Source organism: Gopherus flavomarginatus, chromosome 1, assembly GCF_025201925.1.
Source record: "Gopherus flavomarginatus isolate rGopFla2 chromosome 1, rGopFla2.mat.asm, whole genome shotgun sequence".
Lineage (NCBI taxonomy): Eukaryota > Metazoa > Chordata > Testudines > Testudinidae > Gopherus > Gopherus flavomarginatus.
In genome coordinates this window covers 87,136,888-87,155,540 of record NC_066617.1, presented here as the reverse complement: position 1 = coordinate 87,155,540, position 18,653 = coordinate 87,136,888, and the positions used below count along the sequence as shown (strand labels likewise).

The 18,653-nt window shown below is 43.7% G+C and overlaps 1 protein-coding gene across 1 annotated transcript; it reads right to left on the bottom strand.

Annotated features, from left to right (window-relative positions):
- Positions 1–1,346: 1,346 nt before the first annotated feature.
- MRPL42 (mitochondrial ribosomal protein L42) lies at positions 1,347–18,185 on the bottom strand. The gene is made up of 6 exons (XM_050935962.1): positions 18,033–18,185; positions 14,164–14,351; positions 11,435–11,498; positions 9,325–9,409; positions 5,959–6,122; positions 1,347–4,262 (listed from the first exon to the last, which is right to left on the bottom strand). The coding sequence occupies exons 2-6, from the start codon at positions 14,246–14,248 to the stop codon at positions 4,217–4,219; spliced, it is 444 nt and encodes a 147-aa protein (XP_050791919.1). The 5' UTR covers positions 14,249–14,351; positions 18,033–18,185; the 3' UTR covers positions 1,347–4,216.
- Between the last annotated feature and the right edge of the window lie 468 nt (positions 18,186–18,653).

Below are 18,653 nucleotides of genomic sequence, written 5' to 3'. Positions count from 1 at the left end.
GTTTGATTTTGCAAAGGGACACATTTCTGTTTAGCCAAAGTGAGCAGAGATGCCTCGTACTTGTGTGAGCAGTTCAGATAACTTCTGCTATGTTTGTCGTGAAGTGACTTTTGCATCACAAAAGCACAGTCTAACCACTATGGTTAAGAAAGCCTATCACCTTTCTTTTGGCTGCAAAATTGGAGATCAGGACAAGCGGTGGGCCCCACATATATGCTGCAACACTTGTGCAACAAATCTTCGCCAGTGGTTGAACAGGAAAAGGAAATCTATGCCTTTTGCAGTGCCAATGATTTGGAGAGAACCAACAGATCATACCAGCAATTGTTACTTCTGCATGGTGCCTCCAGTTGGGAAAGGTGTGTCAAAGAAGAAAAAGTGGACTGTGTATTATCCAAACATTCCATCAGCTATATGCCCAGTACCCCACGGAGAAGGACTGCCGGTTCCTGCTGCACCAGAATCACTCTCACTTGAGTCAGACGAGGAAGAAACTTCTGGTCCTGAACCATCAATGTCACAGGACCCACATTTTCTCCCATCCTCCTCCTCTGAACCACACCTCATAACACAAGGTGAACTGAATGACCTTGTCAGGGATTTGGAACTACCCAAGAGTAAGGCAGAGCTGTTGGGCTCCAGACTACAGCAGTGGAATCTCCTGGCAGGCTATCAGGGCAAATGGAGCCCATCAATGCTTGCAGACTATTGCTGGACAGTGACAAGAGATGCTCCATTTAATGAATACAAGAGACAAGCCAAGAAGCGCCCAATAGACACTGAATAGGACTAAACTATGTACATAATAGTTTTTTGCCTTTTGTTTCATAAAAAATTTTATTTATATAACCCTTTTGCTGACTTTTAAAGTGTTACATAAATAGGACAGGTGAAATATTATCATGTAAAGCAACCATAAACACATGAAAAGACCTAGGTTTACAATATACATAGACATAAAATGTAAAAACTTAAATATCTTGAAACAGTAGCCAATCAGTTGTTTTAATTGTCATATTTGAATTCAGCACATCAAAATACATAATAAATAGCACATTTTATCTCTGAAGCAGACGACTTCTCAAAAATTGTAGACCAGTGTTACTGGAAGTTTTAAACAATCCATCTCTCTGTTAGGGCTTTCTATAGCGTATCATTGTTGTACCTAATGCTCAGGACACTGCTCATACTTAATAGGTTTGGGGAAAACCACTGAAGGAAATAATGCCAACTGGAAGGGTGACAGGCAATTCCAAACATAGCAAGGCAGTTTTCATCAGGGGATTTTACAGGAGAGCATCACACTATCACTGAGTATTTGAAGGAAAAAAACAAACAGGAACAGGTTAAGATCAAGTCTTATTTATTTACTCCTCTTGGGAAAACTTGACAAGGCATTAATTTCTTTGTAAGAGACAGCATGAAAAGGTAGGGGCAATATATTCAGAAGGAAAGTTAGGTGCAGAGTATTACCATGTTAATGGCATCTAATCTCCCCTACTATGTCAGGCCTACTTTAACAATGCCTCCTTTACACTCTTTATCTGGGGACATAATCCGTGTGCAAGACAATACACCCAATAGTTTAGACATAAGATCAAAAGTTGCAGCTCCAAACACACTACCAATATTCCTATACAATGTAAACTGCTTTGAACACTGAGACATTATGTGTTTAGACATATTATGCGTTTCTAATTGGTATTTCATAGGAAATAACATTTTGCAGGCGAGGGGAAAAAATCTTCCTCTCTCATTCAATTTGTGATTGTTATTTAATGTCTGGAACAGACAACATAACATACGCCTTTACACAGGCCAAATCCTCTTTCACGGTAGACTTTTTTTTATTATTATTGTTCAGCATGTCAAAGACATTGTATAATATGCTGCCAAAAGTCACCAGCCAATTTCAGAATTAATTTTAAACCAGCTATCTTGACTGCACAGCAGCAGGATGGAGTGCGGCCACTTCATACTCTGCTAGCAAAAATGTTTGTTTTGGGGTGGGCGGTTGGTCAACAAACCAACTTGCATTTAGATTTGGCTAATGCTTTTTTAAAAATTTGAATTTTACGGATTAAACTGTTTATCTTCTAAATACATTGAATTACCTTATGTATAGTTTTTCCAGGAGTATATAATGTCTTGCACAAAAGTCACCATTCACTGTCATGTGCTTAAATAATACTGAGTTATTTGCTACCAATTTTCATGTACCAGAACTTTCAACTTCACACACCAGTTGTGCTTTATTTCTTTTGGTAATAATACCTTCATTGTTCCATTAATTACTATTTACAGCAACCTCTTTAGTGTACATAGCTCCTTAGAGGATGCTAACCTTACAGCAGACTGACCAATTTTTCCCCTCCCCCATGGAAATAAAATGCTTTGTAATTATTACCAAAAAAAAAAAAGACTTGTTTGCAAAAACAGTGATCAAAATGAATTGGCACTCAGCTGTCTACGAAAAATAACAGGTAACACACTAGAGGTGAGACTAGATCATGATTGCTTTTGGCCTTGCAATCTGATTTGGTGGTATGACAGAGGCAATGCAGTTGTGTGGGTAGGACAATGGACAGACTCAATAGACCACAGTTCTGTTCCTGGCTCTACCATTAACCTGTTGTGTGACCTTGGTCATTTTGTGCCTGCTTTTGTTCCAACCCTCTTTCTATTTTGGTTGTTAGCTCTTCAATGCTGTGACTGACTATACAGCACCTGACACAACCTGGCTATGATCTAGTTTGGGGCATCTAGGTGCCACTCTAGAAAAAATGATGACCTGATCCTGCACAAACATGACTCCACCAAAGTCATTTGGATCTCTCCAGACACACAAGGATCCATGCTAGCACTGCCTAATAAAGGACTGGAGCCTAAAACAGTAGTAGGCATAAAGAGATCCAAAGAATCTCCTTATTATTGAGAGGTCACTGCTTTTATAGGGCATTTTAATATAAAAATACTTGAGCAGATGGTGGTATGCTCTGCTAATTCAGAGGAGTTATTTCCTCTCAGAATTGCACTTAATCCCCATCTAACGTCCAGCAACCATGCCTTTTTTTCCCCCTAGGTAGGTCAGGCATTAAAAGCCCAGAGGGCGAAGAGATGCAGGAATAGAATCCATGTAATGGTTGCTGGAGGCTGCCATGGTAAAACAAAAAAGGCAAGCTACCCCAAATACCCTAGCCCCATTTTGCTAGGCACTATACTAACATTTTAGATGCTGGCCTGGAACTGAGCTTCAGTTATTCTGAAGTGTTCAGAAGTAATGTCAAATACAGCTAACAAATATTTATATGTATTTATACTTAGTGCCATACAGCAGGAGTCACTTCTTTCATTAAACAGATTCAGTGGGGCTGGTTTCAGTCCTCTGCCCCTTCCCATAAAATGGAGTATTTGCCAAGCTTTCAGCCTTTCAGGGTCCAAAAGGCAGCTGAGCTTGTCATAGATTAATGTTACCAATTAGCTCAAATTACCTGCAGTCAAACCCTATCTTCCACTGTCCTGACTCCCCACAAATTTCACCCACGAGGCAAACTTCAACTAGAACATGGAGTATATAAACATCAATCTTCTGAACTTTAGAGAAACTCTAGAAAAAAGTATTTCTTAAGGGCCAAGCCTTCCCATGACAGGTTGGAAAGGCCCTGGTATCTTCAGTGACTACCCTGCCACGGCAGACATCCCTTCCTCCACACAGCTACAACCATACAGTCATGTGCATCTGACATAACCTTATTGAAAGTTAGCTTTATAAATAGCTACATTTGGGAGCTCCAGGCAGTCTGTAAAAATTGAGTAATTATACCTTGAAACTAAGCTGTAACTAGAGCTAGCCAGTTTCTGTAAGAGATGATAATTTTAGACACTTGTAAGGTGGTACCTGGAGGCAATTACATTACTTGCAACCATCAACAGCTGCAGGAGCCTAATATTATTTCATCTCAATCTTAAAGGTCATCTGTGTTTCACTTATTTAATTTCAGTCTTCTGAGAAGCCTGAGGCATTAAACTCTGTTGCTGGGACTTTCCATCCCGATTGTCTGTTCCTACCCATACAAGAATTTCTGAATCAAGTTTTATTTATGGAAAAAAGACTAATGATAGAACACTAATACAGAATTGATCAGCAAAACTCCTGTTTTTGTGGTTTATTTCCAGTATGGATAATGACACAGGGCAGAGACACAAATTATTGTAATCATCTGTCTTTAGGAGTATTGAGTTTCTTGCGTCTTCTGTGATACCTGGAAGAAAAAAGAATTGCAGTGATAACAATTTGGTACATCTTCTTGGATTTTCCTGACAAGATTTGTTTGTAACCAGTAGTCTACAGCCTACATATTAGTAGAGCTATAAAAAGATACACAAGAGCTGCTCAACACATTTGTCTCCTGTTCACAAAGTGTTACCTACATAAATAACACTGCCCTTCTACTGCTGCATGAACAAGTACACAATACAACCAACTTGAAAATTCACATCTGAATTTTGTACCTACTTTAGTTACAACCACCACGACCAAGATTATTAAAAACAATTGACAAATAAAACTTCAGTTTCCCCAAGCTTATTTACGCTATGCACTAGATGGTCAGATAGCTTCTCCCTTGCTGAAAAGGGTCCTTAAAAGTCAAGAAAATAAATGACCTGATCCTTCATCAGGATCTGCTCATATGACTCCACCAATGACTCCTTCCCACTTTCTAAAAGCATTTAAAAAAAAAAATCAGAATTTTTTTTTTGTTTGTTTTTTAAAAGGATGGCCTAACTGGTATCATTTTTTAAATAGTCAATTTCACTCAAAATTCAAGTGGACAGTGTCCTTTCCACTAAAACTAGCACCACACTAAATAAGAAGATATTCTTGATTTCATATACAAGAAAATGAAATGTTGTTGCTTATTGTGGAAGAGCAGAGTTTTTACACATTTCTACAATCAATTCTTCCTCATCTAGTCCCATATGTTCTCTCTTATATAACCGCAGTCATTCAGGGACGAATTTGGACCAGCTCTTAAGTTCTCTGTTAATTTCAGACAACCTAAAGTGTTATGAAGCCACTTTTGAAAGGACTCATAACAGAGGCTAAAACAGGCTTTGTTTCCACTGGCAGAGCTGAACATAGATAGTGCTTAAAGTGAAAGTAACTTGATCAGGAGTGCTTTCTCCTCACAAACCTTACCTTTTAAGAGACTGCAAATATAAGAGCTGCAATGCTTCCCTATTACAGGCCCTTTGAGACAAAGGAGCATCCACGGGTTTTCGTAGTAATGTAAGGCTCTAAAAGCAACTACTACTAGGAAGGATTCTAGAAAGTTACCACTGGAGAACGTACGTATTCAAAAGGGGTAGATAATGCTGAGAATTTTATTTCCTAAAGGCTATAAGTCTCTGAAGAGAAAATAATTTGACCAAAGTGGGAGAACTGAGGTCAGTAACTAAGGTCTTGTCTATTACCAATTTTATCAGCATTGCTGATATTGGTGTAGCTCCACTGTTGTTCGGAATGTTGGAAGCCCTAGTGTAGACTGCCACTGATAAGCACCGTGTCATCTAACGCTGCTCAGAGCAGGTTTAATCAACAACAGAGATATTAGGCAGAAACTAATGTTCTTGGTCAAAGGTACTTTACATAATAGATTGGTTTCACAGTGAGACATTAATGAAGAATGCAATAATTATCTAATCAGATGAAGAAAAAATCTCCTTTGACATTATTGTACAATATTCTTTTTAGTAAGATTCTAAGACAGTATCTCCAGTGAAAATTACTTAAGAAATTTATCCCTATGTAAAATTAAGTGTTATGTAAAATACTTAATAGTCTGATGCTAAACATTACGATGTCATACCTAATGAGTTACCGTAGGAATGATTTTAGCCCCCAAAGGACAAATACTTCGACCCCCAAAGGACAAATACTTCAGAAAAGACACTTACTGTCCCACAGGGTACCAACGATGTTTTGTTGTATAAAACATTTTGCTGAGCTCCTCAAATGTAGGACCTTTACTATTCTTTAGCTCCTTCACTTCCAATCTAGATTTCAGCACTTGATCGTGTGTTTCTTCTTTGTTATCCACTGGATCTGGTCGAGGTATGGGCTACAAAATCATCAGTAATGAGCACATTACTTTAGTATGCTCTTAGTATTTTTTAAACTCTAACTAAAACATTTAACCACTCCCCTAAACTGTTCACAATCCATCACTGCAGTATTTTACTAGTGCATAAGAATTAGAAAGTAAAACGGTCTCAAAAGAAAATGTCTATTTAGTCTTATCTTATCCAAGCTGAATAAGTGCAAGGAATACAAAGGACACAAATGATAGAAAGAAAATTAATTTATCAAAATCTAAGGTTTTAGAGGCAGGTTAAGCTCCTATAGAAAGCCAGATTCGCTTTGATTAAAATCAATCTACTTTGTGCCTTTCCTACTCTGATTGTAAATCTCTTTCCTAGAATTGTATCCCCCATGCCTACAGGGGGATCTGTCTGCATCCCCTGCAGGTGAATCTCTCCTGTGGAAGCTATAGCACAGAGAGATAAAGTGATTGGTTCAAGACCACACAGGAGTGAGTGGTGGTCAGGAGGAAAACCCAGATTTGTTCTATTCAGGTTCATATACTGCACCCCTCTCAATAGTATATTTTTCCCTGCTCCCAGCAACAGTTTGAATTACCACTAGATCAGAGGTGGACAAACTACGGCCCGTGGGACCCTCCTGCCCGGCCCCTGAGCTCCTGCCTCGGGAGGCTAGCCCCCACACCCCCACTGTTCCTCCTCCCCCGCAGCCTTAGCTCACTCAGCCACCGGTGCAATGCTTTGGGCAGCAGGATTGCTGAGCCAGGGCCTGACCCAGTGCTCTGTGCTGCACAGTGGCATGGCTGGCTCCAGCTGGGTGGCGCGACTGCCTGTCCTGGTGCTCTGGGAAGTGCGGCTGTAGCGCTGCCAGTGCTCCAGGCAGTGTGGTAAGGGGACAGGGAACGGGGGGGGTTGGATGGAGCAGGAGTCTCGGGGGGGGGGCATCAGGGGGCGAGAAGCAGGGGGGGTTGGATGGGGGCGGGGGCAGCCAACGCCTAGCTGTTTCGGGAGGCACTGCCTCTGCTAACTGTCCGTTACAGCTATTCCCCTATTCCATTTTGTTTCCCCAGACTCCATTTTGTTTTCTGTTCTCCTGTGGCCGCCCTTCCCTGGCTGTTAAGTTGTTTACCAGGGCCACTGCCCTTCTCAAAGGGAGGGCCCCTTAAGTTGTTTAACAAGAGCCATTGCCCTTCTCAAAGGGATGGCCACTTGTGCTGCATGCTAAGTGGGACCACTGCCCTTTTCAAAGGGTTAGTCCTGTTATCACCTCGTTGAACCTGGGCTTGGTGTAGGGTAGGCAATGTCCAGAGCTGCAAGGCCTATTGTGGTTTTAAGATCCTGGGCATGAGTCATAGTCTCATGTGCTCCTGAGTCACCTATTGCACAGGACTATGTCCAGGCATGTCTCTGGGCTTACCTTCAGTTTTTCCCCTGTGCCCCCTCCCCTGTGACAGAGGGAGCCTATCAGGATTACTGGTGGGAAACTGCCCAAGTTTGCCTTTAAAACCAGACATTTTTGAAACACACCTCAGAAAGGTTCCTGCATTGCTGCCTGGTCTGATCAGCCAGGGGTTCTGGGGGGTCCTTTCTCCGCTCTCGTTTTATTTTTGAGCGTACCCCCGTTTTTGAAACCCCCCCCACGAAGAACGAATTGCTACCTGAGAGATCTCCTGATTATTGAGACTGTACCGAACCCTCCTTGCCTCTTCTGATGTTGCTGCTGCTTCTGCCTTTGCTGCTGCCTTGGGGACTGGTAAGAATCCCTCTGTAAAACTTTCTATACTTTTATTTTATTATTTTAGCTGCTGGCTCTGTTTCCCCAGCACACAGACTCAAGCTAAACCTTGGTCTGTGTCTTAAAACCTCTCTTAAACTACAGGGCTCTTTGCCACTGCTAAGCTCTGCTCCTGTGGGCTTTGCCTTGGGGCTCTCTGCTTTCAGCTGTATCCACCGCTGTAGCCACCATCCCTTGGCTTCCTTGGGAGCTGGGTCCTGGATACATACCACTCTGCCCTCTGTAACCTCCCCATAGCATAAGGTGCACCATAGGTCTTGTTTTTTTTTTTAATTTAATAAGTCATAGTTTGTTAAGATTGTAGAGCTTGTAAGTTTCTGTGATATTTGTTGTGTTGCCTAATTGTTGGTTAAGATAAGTTTAGAAAATCATTGCCTGGTTGTATTCTGTAGCTGCTTGTCATTTTATATAAGTTTGATTAAGTTAGGGGATAGATAAGGTTTTTACTATTTGAATTTGTCTTCCCACTGCCCCAATCCCCCCCCCCCCCCGAGCTCCCCAGTCACTCATTGCAGTCTCTCTGCTGTTTAAACTTGCAGCCTGTCTGCTCTCTGTGTCTCCCTGAGTTTAAATCTCCCTCTGTAGCGCCTCTATCTTTGGTTTCTGCTCCACCACGTGCTCCTCTTCCCCCATCCCCTAACCTCATTCCTCTACCACTGCCTTTCTCTCTCTCTCTCTCTCTCTCTCAATCCCTTCCCCCACGTGTTCACCCCGCTCCTACTGCTGCCAAACCTCAATTGTATTACTGAAGTCTAGCATAAAACCCCATTGGTTACCCTTTTTCTCTCTCACACACCTCACATTTATATTTACACCACTGTGACACATTTTTACCTAGAGTTGTTGGTTATTTAACACATTTTACCCATAACTGTTAGTTGGTTATATGCTGCTGTGACACACCCTTTACCTAGAAATTGTTAGCTACCTGTTACATTTATACTTCAGTGTTAGTTGGTTACCAACTGTATTGTACCCCACTGTATTGTACCCCACTATTGAAACCCCCTATACTATACTAAAAGAACTCCCTCCCCAATTGCCTACCTTAACAAACCCCATACCCCTCACTATTAAATTTTCCCTGTTTTTGCATTTTCTTAATAAAGTTTATTTTGCACCCCACCTGTGTGGTAATTGCTCCCCAAGATCCCATATACCTGCAGGCAGGGACACTAACCAGCCCGCCATACAATTTTGGAAACCCAATGCGGCCTTCAGGCTAAAAAGTTTGCCCACCCCTGCTCTAGATAGTAGCCAAATTCATTTATAAATTTATATCACAATACTCTGGCCATGTTATCCAGTGTACTGAGACACTTCATAATAACTAAAAAAGGGATAGCCCAAAAGAACATTGTTGACCAAATTAAAGATTGTCTGTGCTTTCAAGCAAACAAGAAACAGTTGTGCAAATCTGTATATACCTGTGTGTGCTCATATGGAATTTCAACTGAAGGATGGTAGCAGACAATTGTCCTTCCATCCGATGTCAAGGCAAGTTCCACTTTACTATAAAAGATGAAAGCATTATATAGATCAGTGTCTCTCTTTATTCACCCTCTTGCTCAGGTGAGAGCACTCTGAAAGAGACATGGGTCAGACTGGCTGACCAAGAAACCAGCGGAAAGTCTAGGGTATTATGTTCACAAGTTGTCTTTTGAACTTTAGATAGCAACCTTGAAAATTTTACTCACTGAGTGATTTAGCAGACTAAGAACCACAGACTTTCAATGGGACTTAGACTTCCGAGTCACTTAGACATCTTTGAAAATTGTATCAAGCACCAGGGTTAAATGCATAAGATTTCCAGATAGTTTCCTCATAGTATTTTGTATTTTTTTTAATTAATATTTGGAAACTAAGCTTAAAATGTCTACAAGATACTTAGAAGCCAGAACTAAAGCACAAAAGACAATGGCAACTAGCCCCTCTCAATAAATTTCAGGGCCAATGCCCTACAGAAGAGTCCAGCACCTCTAGTCCACCAGGCAGGAAAGGGAGCTGGGATTTCTACCAAGTGCTAGGTTCTACCAGTCAGCTTCTAGCTACTAAGCATGATAAATGTGAAGCTCCACCAAACTCATTCTGCCGGAAGAGATGAGGCTTGTCTCATCTTCCCTGGAGAGCCTGTTAGCGTCTATGAGGTGAGAGGATCTACGCTATTCTACCCTCCCTTCCCCACTTTTTTAGATTTCTATCCAGTAAAGAACTCCAGTAACTGATTATATTGCTACTCAATTTTCCCAAGCAGCTGCATGAAAGTGCCATGTCTTTTGTCTAAGTACCGAAAAGCAGCCATGCTCTTTAATTTTCACTGGGCCTCTTGACAAACCTATGAATATCAGGAGAGGCACTACAGCCCTTTGTCTATATCAGGGGTGGGCAACCTTTCAGCAGTGGTGTGCTGAGTCTTCATGTATACACACTAATTTAAGGCTTCACGTGCCAGTAATACATTTTAATGTTTTTTAGAAGGTCTCTCTATAAGTCTATAATATATAACCAAACTATAGTTATATGTAGAGTAAACAAGGTTTTCAAAACATTTCAGAAACTTTACTTAAATTAAAATGCAGATCTTATTAGTTTAGTGTGATCTTTGCCCTTGCTGAATTTTCCAGTGTCTGGTGGCACATATTTAGATACTTTAAGCTGCACACAGGCTTCTGAGTTATAAGCTGATAACCGGCTGGCAGGAGGTCAGCGGCTGGAACCCCAGATCAGCAGCTGAGGTGAGTGGAGCTGGCAGGGCTGAGCAGGGCTGGAAACCTGGACCCTATCTGGCAGAGGGCCTGCGCTGGAAGCAAGGTGAGTGGGGCTGCGGCAGGGACCCCGGCTGGTAAGGGGCCAGCAGCCAGAACCCCAGAGCAGCAGTGGGCTGAATGGGTCAGGCCGTCCAGCTCGGGGGTTTCAACCACTGGCTCCTGCCAGCTGGGGCCTCAACCTACTGCCAGCCTGGGGTTCCTTCACCCAGGCCAGCAGCAGACGCTGAGTGGGACCAGCGGCGGGATCCCAGCTGGCAAGGGGCCAGCAGCGGGAACCCCAGAGCAGTGGCAGGTTAAGCAGCTCAGCCCGCCGCCGCTCTGGGGTTTCCACCACCGGCTCCTGCCAGCTGGGGTCTCAGCCTGCGGTTCCTTCCTCCAGGCCAGCAGGGGGTGCTGAGTGGGACCCTGTCTGGCAAGGGGCCAGCAACGGGAACCCCAGCCCACCCCACGTGCCATCAAAAATCGGCTCGCATGCCACCTTTGGCACGTGTGCTGTAGGTTGCCGACCCCTGATCTATAGATTCAGGAAGACAACACTGCATCAATTTTTCACATGATTCAGATTTGGAACGTTAATTTCACAAGCCTTATGTCTAGAAACAAGGCTCTTCAGAAAATGGCTAGATCAATCCAAAACTTGCAAGAGGAATAACTGGCATAAGGAAATCAGCAAGACTAACAGCAGGTAGGGCAATTACTCCAATATTTATCCCTGAAGCTATGGATCAAATGAAGTCCATAGTGGGTCAAAACAGATCTGATTGTGTACCAGTTATAGTCTTCTGGAAGGACTGAATATGTAGATTTATGGCGAGCACAATGCACTGCTCCATCTGTAAAGACGAGAAAAAACACCAATGAGAACAAATGAAACGACAGCTGAATTAACTTTATACCCGCATTCTGTTATCCCAAACATGAGCGAGCTCAACCAGAAATGCACATTTATTTTAAGTTTAACCAATCCATTTAGAAAGTGTCTGGAATATCATGCCAATATTTCAATCCTATTATAATACATATTTCTAAAACTGCAACTGGCCCAGTACATGGGTGTTATCCCAGTGTTATCCTTGTAATACTCTAAGAAGTTGCAAAATACCCATCCCATACCGAACTGGCCAAGCACACTACTCCTAAAGTAATAGTTTCTTACACAATGAAGTAAGAACACTGCTATGCTAGAGGGTTGCATTACTTTGTTGCTGCTGTAGGCAAAGCTGTGCACGCAGAGAAAGCAGCTTAATATGGGGCTGCCTGCTTCAAGCACGTGTACAGGAGTGATGAAGGGAACCGTGAGGGAGGCAGAAATAAAAATTATGGGGAGGTGGTGGTTACGTTCCCCAGCCCCTGCTCACAGAGCTGCCTTGTCCTTTACCCTCTAGTTACTCAGCTTATGCCTCCATCCTCTTCTCACCTGATCCCAGAGGTTGATCCCCTTGCCCAAAGCCCTGGCTGGGAATCAGTTCCCGCAAACACAGAGCCTGCCTCTCCTTCCAGGCAGTTTTTGAAGAGGTTGAGCTGAAACCCTAGGGTTTGTTATAGACAGTCTCTGCCCTGCCCCCACCCCCCCCCCCGATTTTAGTCCCTGATTTTTCCATATCTATTTCCCCCATTCCTGGTCCCTGCTTCCTCACCACCACAACTCCCAACCCCCTGCCTCTAAGCCCCCAGGTCCCTGCTCTCCCCTCCCATCCCACTACCCTCCAGTTCCTGCTGCTTCCCCCAAACCTACTCCTCCCTGCTCCATGTCCCTGTTTCTCCCTGACTCTCAAAACTCCTTCTAAAATGCTTACTTTTCTTATACTCCAGGCTACAGACAGACAGACAAATCTCCCCATGCAAGTTAAGATACTGCCTCTGATATGCAGCAGCAGGGAGGATTCCTCTGCCTGCAGTACTAGGCAGTCTGATTTTTCTGTAAAGCAGGCTGTCCTGGTTTTCCGATTTTCACCAAAATCAATAGGATTCTGCCCACTGGTGCCTAGAACATTCCCTGAAATGTTGGCACTGATCAGGTGCAGTGTTCAAAAACTATCACATTACATACAGACAAATAGAAATGCCAGGAAGTTATGTAGAGCCTTGCTTTGCCACGCTAATAGATGTATAGAACAAGATACATTATGAATACAAAGACCGTTATCCATGACAACATCCAATTCCAAAAATGCTTTCATGTGTCATGGAATTGCAGCATCTTCACTTTTTCCCAAAACTGTTTGGGGTTTTAGTTCAACAGTAATTCATGAGCTCATGCCTCTTTACTACCCTGTGAACTGGCCAGAACCAGAAACAAACTCATACATTTTATAGCTATCTTATGATGTACTCTTCCACTTGTGTGGGTTTGTTATTTTTAAACATTAGCATTTCAGTGTGTCTCCACTCTGAAGATGATTTTATGAAGAAGTACATGTAGTGGTAATCTGAACTGAGATTTATAGGGTTTTTTTTAACTGATATTTTTCAGGGATTTATTAGGATGACATGCATATCTGTGTAAGAAATTGGGCTCATGAACTCCAAACTCTGAAACTACAACTCCAGATATCTGAAAGTGATCATAAAAATAACTAGTTTGGATACAGTTCTTTTAATGTTCCATTATTTTACTGTTTACTACAAGTATGGATATTGTTAAATATTAATACTCCATTGCTTATGGCAGATAGGACACAAGTGTCCTACTTCCCACGTATTTCACAAAAACAGGCACAGAAACCTAAAGCTAGGCCTAGTCTACAACAGAAAGTTTTACTGGCAAAACTCTTCTTTTGTTGGCACTGCCTGGTGTTCATTCACACTTACAGCTTCCGTGTAGCGAGAGATTTTATTACCACCATACTTCAAGCTCTGAATTACATAACCAGGAAACAATAAGGAGTTCTGGGAAGCAGAAAACCCAAAATCAGCACAACTGACAAAACATTTTTCTTCCAACTTTTGTGGTCACAATTTAGAAGAAGCGACATAGCTCATCTTCGACTTTATATGAAGATGGAGATACTGTAAGATTTTCTTAGCGGTGCTTACAAAACCAGAGTCCCAGTGCTTTTTCTTCCACATATTGCTATCTTCAACTAACACCTCCCCAAAAGCCAATCTGAAATACTGTAAAATTATAATATTGCGTATTATTGCTCCCTGTTCAAGAGAAGGTAAACATGAGCCTAAGAAATCAAGTTTTCAAATCTCAGATTCCTCCTAATCTTAAAATGCTCTTTAAAGCTTGGTTAATGGAGCTAATCTATTTTAAAAGTTCAGCATTGGAAACTTCAAGGGCAACCAAGTCAAAACGTGACTTAGTAACACAGCATATAACTCCGTAAATATCAAACTTTAACCAGGTGAAATATAAAGGTCACCTCCCTGCCTGTGTTACTGTAAACTTTGCTCAGAACTAAGTATCAATGCAAGAGTCTTTTAAAAAAGAAAAAGAAGAAAACCAGAAAATTTCTAAACATAGGATTTTCATAAAGCAGCACTATTTCTTACTCTGTACTGAGGCCTGCCTACTGAATGTTGCTACATGCATCCACATAGTACTGGACCACACAGCTCTTCTCAATGCTATTGCCATGGTCACAGGAGACAGAAAATTGGTGCTGGAGAAAGAAATATTCTGGACGCAAATGGTATCCTTTTTACTGCAGTGCACACTTCTGAAGGAGCAGGTTTCATCACTGTTCAGGAGACAGAAGCGTTGACAATTAGTTTATTTATAAAAGATTCAAGATCTATGAAAGATATGACTTGCACAGCACCTTATATATTGTTCAACAAGTCCTGGAAATATTTGTAATGAGTTAAGAATTAGCATCCACTTACTAAATAGTACTCTTGAGGGAATTCTGTGCCAAAAAAATTAAAAATTCTGTGCACAACAAATTTTATTTATCAAAATAACACAGTGATTATATTGTTATTTTGACAAATAAAATTATGCAGAATTTTAAATTTTTTGTGCACAGAATTTTTTATTTTTTAGTGCAGAATTCCCTCAAGAGTATGTTAGTTCTGGGTGGCACAATCTGGGTGTGGGCAGCTCAGTGGAGGGGTCCAGGTGTGTGTAGGGGGAGAGGGGGGGAGATCAGGATGCACAGGGGCTCATTGGGGGATTCTGGGTGCAAGGGGAATGGGGCTCTGTAGGGGAATCCTGGTGAAGGTAGTTAGGGCTCAGCTGGGGGAGAAGGTGTGAGGGCTCAGCAGGCAGTCTGGGTGCTGAGGCAGTGGGGCTTGGTGGAGTGGGAGTCAGGGTACAGCTGGTTAGGGGGCTCCCAATGCAGAGGGTGAGGCTCGGGGAAGAGGGTGTAGGGGTGCTGGGTGCAGAGAAGTCTGGGTGCCAGAGGCTTCAATGCAGGGGGTCAGGCTTGGGGTGGGGGTGGCTCAGTGGGTGGATTCTGGGTGCAGGGGGGAATAGGCTCGATGCGAAGGGAGGTGGGGGGAGAGCAAAGAGGGGGAGCAGCTTCCCGTACTATGACCCCTCTCCCCCGTGGCTGAGGATCAATGGGGCCAGGAAGGGATCACTGTACATAGCGCTGCTCTGTCTGCCCAGCCCCACTGCACCTAACCCCTCCCCACCAAGCCTCACCACCCCCCACCCAGAACCCCCACCCCACTGAGCCTGACCCCTCTTCATGCAGGCTCCCTCCCCTCCCCTCCAGGGTAGAGCTTCCTGCACTCAGGGGAGATTTCTGGGGGTTGATTTGATCAAGCCCTGGCTGCTCCGTGCAGAGAAGGGGGAGAGAGACGTATCTGCGCTGCCAGGGAGGGGTGAGTGAGCGAGCACTGGTGTACTAACAGCAGAAGCTTTGCAGGAGGAGGCACCTATGGTGAGTGTTCTACCCACTGTGCTAAAAGTTATAAAGTGGACACGACCACCTCCTCCAACCAGATTTTGAATGGGACCACTCTAGTAAGCAGCCTCTAAGCACACCTACCAGATCAGGCTAAGCACTTGACTTATGTGGACAAATACCTATCTTCCCTTCCCTTCCCTTCCCAAACTGCCCTGCAGCTTAGGCAGGAGAAAGGCGTCTGGATGCTTAGAGTAAGGAAGCACTGCGCATGCTCAAAAGCAGAAAGTTAGGCACCATAGGAACTTTTATCCTGAAAATGTAGGCACTGAGTGGTTTAAGCACCTACAAGGTTCACTGGAAGTTTTAGCAATCACAGTGGAACCTAAAACTTGGACTTGGGCCTTTAAGTATCTCTGTGAATCTAGTCCAGGGGTCGGCAACCTTTCAGAAGAGGTGTGTCGAGTCTTCATTTATTCACTCTAATTTAAGGTTTCAAATGCCAGTAATACATTTTAACATTTTTAGAAGGTCTCTTTCTAGAAGTCTATAATATATAACTAAACTATTGTTGTATGTAAAGTAAATAAGGTTTTTTAAATGTTTAAGAAGCTTCATTTAAAATTAAATTAAAATGCAGATCTCCCCGGACTGGTGGCCAGGACCCCGGCAGTGTGAATGCCACTGAAAATCAGCTCGCATGCCACCTTTGGCACGTGTGCTGTAGGATGCGTACCCCTGATCTAGTCCTCAGTCTCTATAATATACAGTGTATGGGCCTGGCTTCTTCAGATCTTGATAAGAACATCAGCATCCTTTTCAGAACACTTCAGAATCAGTGTTGTCAGCAAAACCACCCCCACAGCAGACATGTATAGGCTCTGGCATTGCTGTCAAACAGATATACACCTCTACCCCGATATAACGCAACCTGATATAACGTGAATTTGGATATAACACGGTAAAGCAGTGCTCCGGGGGTGCAGGGTTGCGCACTCTGGTGGATCAAAGCAAGTTCGATATAGTGCAGTTTCATCTATAACGTATTATGATTTTTTGGCTCCCAAGGACAGTGTTATATCAGCATAGAGGTGTATTTAAAACATTTCTCCTCGAGTCCTAATAGCTATGCCAATCAGGTGTGTAAAGAGGGAATGACCTGCCAGGTAGCTTGCCTGTAATGAAAGACATCCTATGCAACTTCATCAGAAACAAATGCAGAGCATGTCTAGTAACTGCCACACCCCATTTCCAGATCAGGACATCTTTTCAAATGTGCTGAGACATAACATCACAATGGTAAGTGAGCTGAAAATATTTTTGTTGCAGCCTGTGCTCTCGCATATCGCACTAAAACTTATTAATATTACCATCATAATGTAAGAGGGGTATAAGATAATGCTGTGTTTGTAAGTTAAATTTTCCTGGGAGCACATAGTTAATAAAGATAAGGTTTACAGCGCGTGTGGTTAGCAAGCAGATAGAAGCTGAGATCAAAAAGGAATCTTTACAGTTTAAAGCACCAAACTGTAGATTAACTGGTTAATTCTCATGGGACAAGAGTGCTTTGTGTACACTGCTTCTACAGGGGAGTGCCAACAATCTCTGAATGCATGGCAGGATCTACCATGACACTGTCAGGCCTTCATTGTCCTGAACAACACATAGCGCAGAGAAGGACCATGGTCACCTTAAATTAACCTTGAACCATATAGTGAAACTTTGTCAGCACAAAACTGATACCTGTGAAATACTGTAAAGGCTTTTTACAAAGAGCCACACTCAGAAAAGTTAAGCTCCACTGCTTTCCTCCTTTTCTTTAGGCTTCAAATAAAAAACAAAACTAAGTTACACTGGGACTATAAAAGCCTTTAAAAATATTCAAGACAGATCAAAGGATGGATGATTAATATATCGTGTTTTGGAGAAAGACTCCCATAATCTTCTAGGTTGCCCTGTCATCAAAACTAAGGCTACTTTACTTATGAACAAGAGCATCCACACAGCGATTTAAGGAGCTGTGACATGTGTATTAACTTCACACCTCTACTGTGTTCACATAGACGAGCCCTTAGTAAGGGAAGGGAAGAAGGGAATTTAATGGAGGAAAAGCCGCTGTTAATTCCTTTACATTAAAATGCTTTAACAGTTTTCCATGACACCCATACAAATGGGGGGCTGCAGATGCTTCTGGTGCAGTATTAACCACACAATCAGCATGAGAGTTGCAAAGCCATGAACAATAATGGATAAGCCTCCCCCGCCCCGCCCCGCGAACAGCAGGGCCCACGCCGGAATCCCAGTAAGGGGAGTAAAGGCAGAGAACACGGCAGACGTTACTGCGCATGCTCACTTCGCAGGCTCATTAACAGCCGAACAGCAATTCCGTTTGGCTGTAGGAGCAGATTGTGACGTTACGTCTTCGGCCGCTCACGCGCGGCTCAGCCTCCCGCCACGGCCCCTCATCGCCTTCCATCCCTCGGCGCCCCCACCCCGTGAGCCCACCAGTCACAGCACCGCTGGAGCCCAGAGCCGGGCTGCGCCCGCCCGGTTGGGAGCAGCAGTTACCTGGCTCCGCCCGGAGAGCGGCTCCATTATCTTGTTCTGCGAGGCTCTACAGATTCAACTGAGATACGTTCGATTAATCAATCAGTCTCTATGCGCCATCCCGCCGCCTTCCTCTCGGCGACCGGAAGCAGCGATGTGTATTTCCGGTGACGTAGACACAATCTCAAAGCATGATGGGAAATGTAGTCCACAGCGGTGTATAGGCACACTATAAACAGCGTCCAAACCCCCTTGCACGAGGGTGCCCTGCCAGCCCCACCCCTCCCTCTTACCTGCCACCAGTGGTGGGGGGGGGGTGCCATGCCAACTCCAGCCCTGCCCATCACCAGCTTGGGATGCTAGCCTCGTCCCCTCACCCGCCTGCAGATAGGGGTGTCAGGCCCAGCCCCACCCTGCCTGCCAAAGGAGTGTCAGTCCCAGCCCCACCCCTCCCTCATATGCCATGAGAGGTGCCAACCTGGTGCCAACCCTGCCCACCACCAGCCAGGAATGCCAGGCCCAGACCTGCCTGCTACCAAGCCAGGGGTGCAGACCCAGCCCCGCCCCTCCCTGTTGCATGCCATCAGCTTGTGGTGCTAGGCCCAGCCCCCACCCTGCCATAGGGGTGCCAGGCCCAGCAGC

Excerpts from the sequence above, each read along its gene's own strand:
- MRPL42 (XM_050935962.1), bottom strand. The coding sequence starts at position 14,248 with ATGGCAATAGCATTGAGAAGAGCTGTGTGGTCCAGTACTATGTGGATG. Across the intron at positions 9,410-11,434 it reads CTTCCAGAAGACTATAACTG|TAAAGTGGAACTTGCCTTGA; the intron begins GTACACAATCAG and ends CATCTTTTATAG. Across the intron at positions 4,263-5,958 it reads CGTTGGTACCCTGTGGGACA|GTATCACAGAAGACGCAAGA; the intron begins GTAAGTGTCTTT and ends TTTTTCTTCCAG.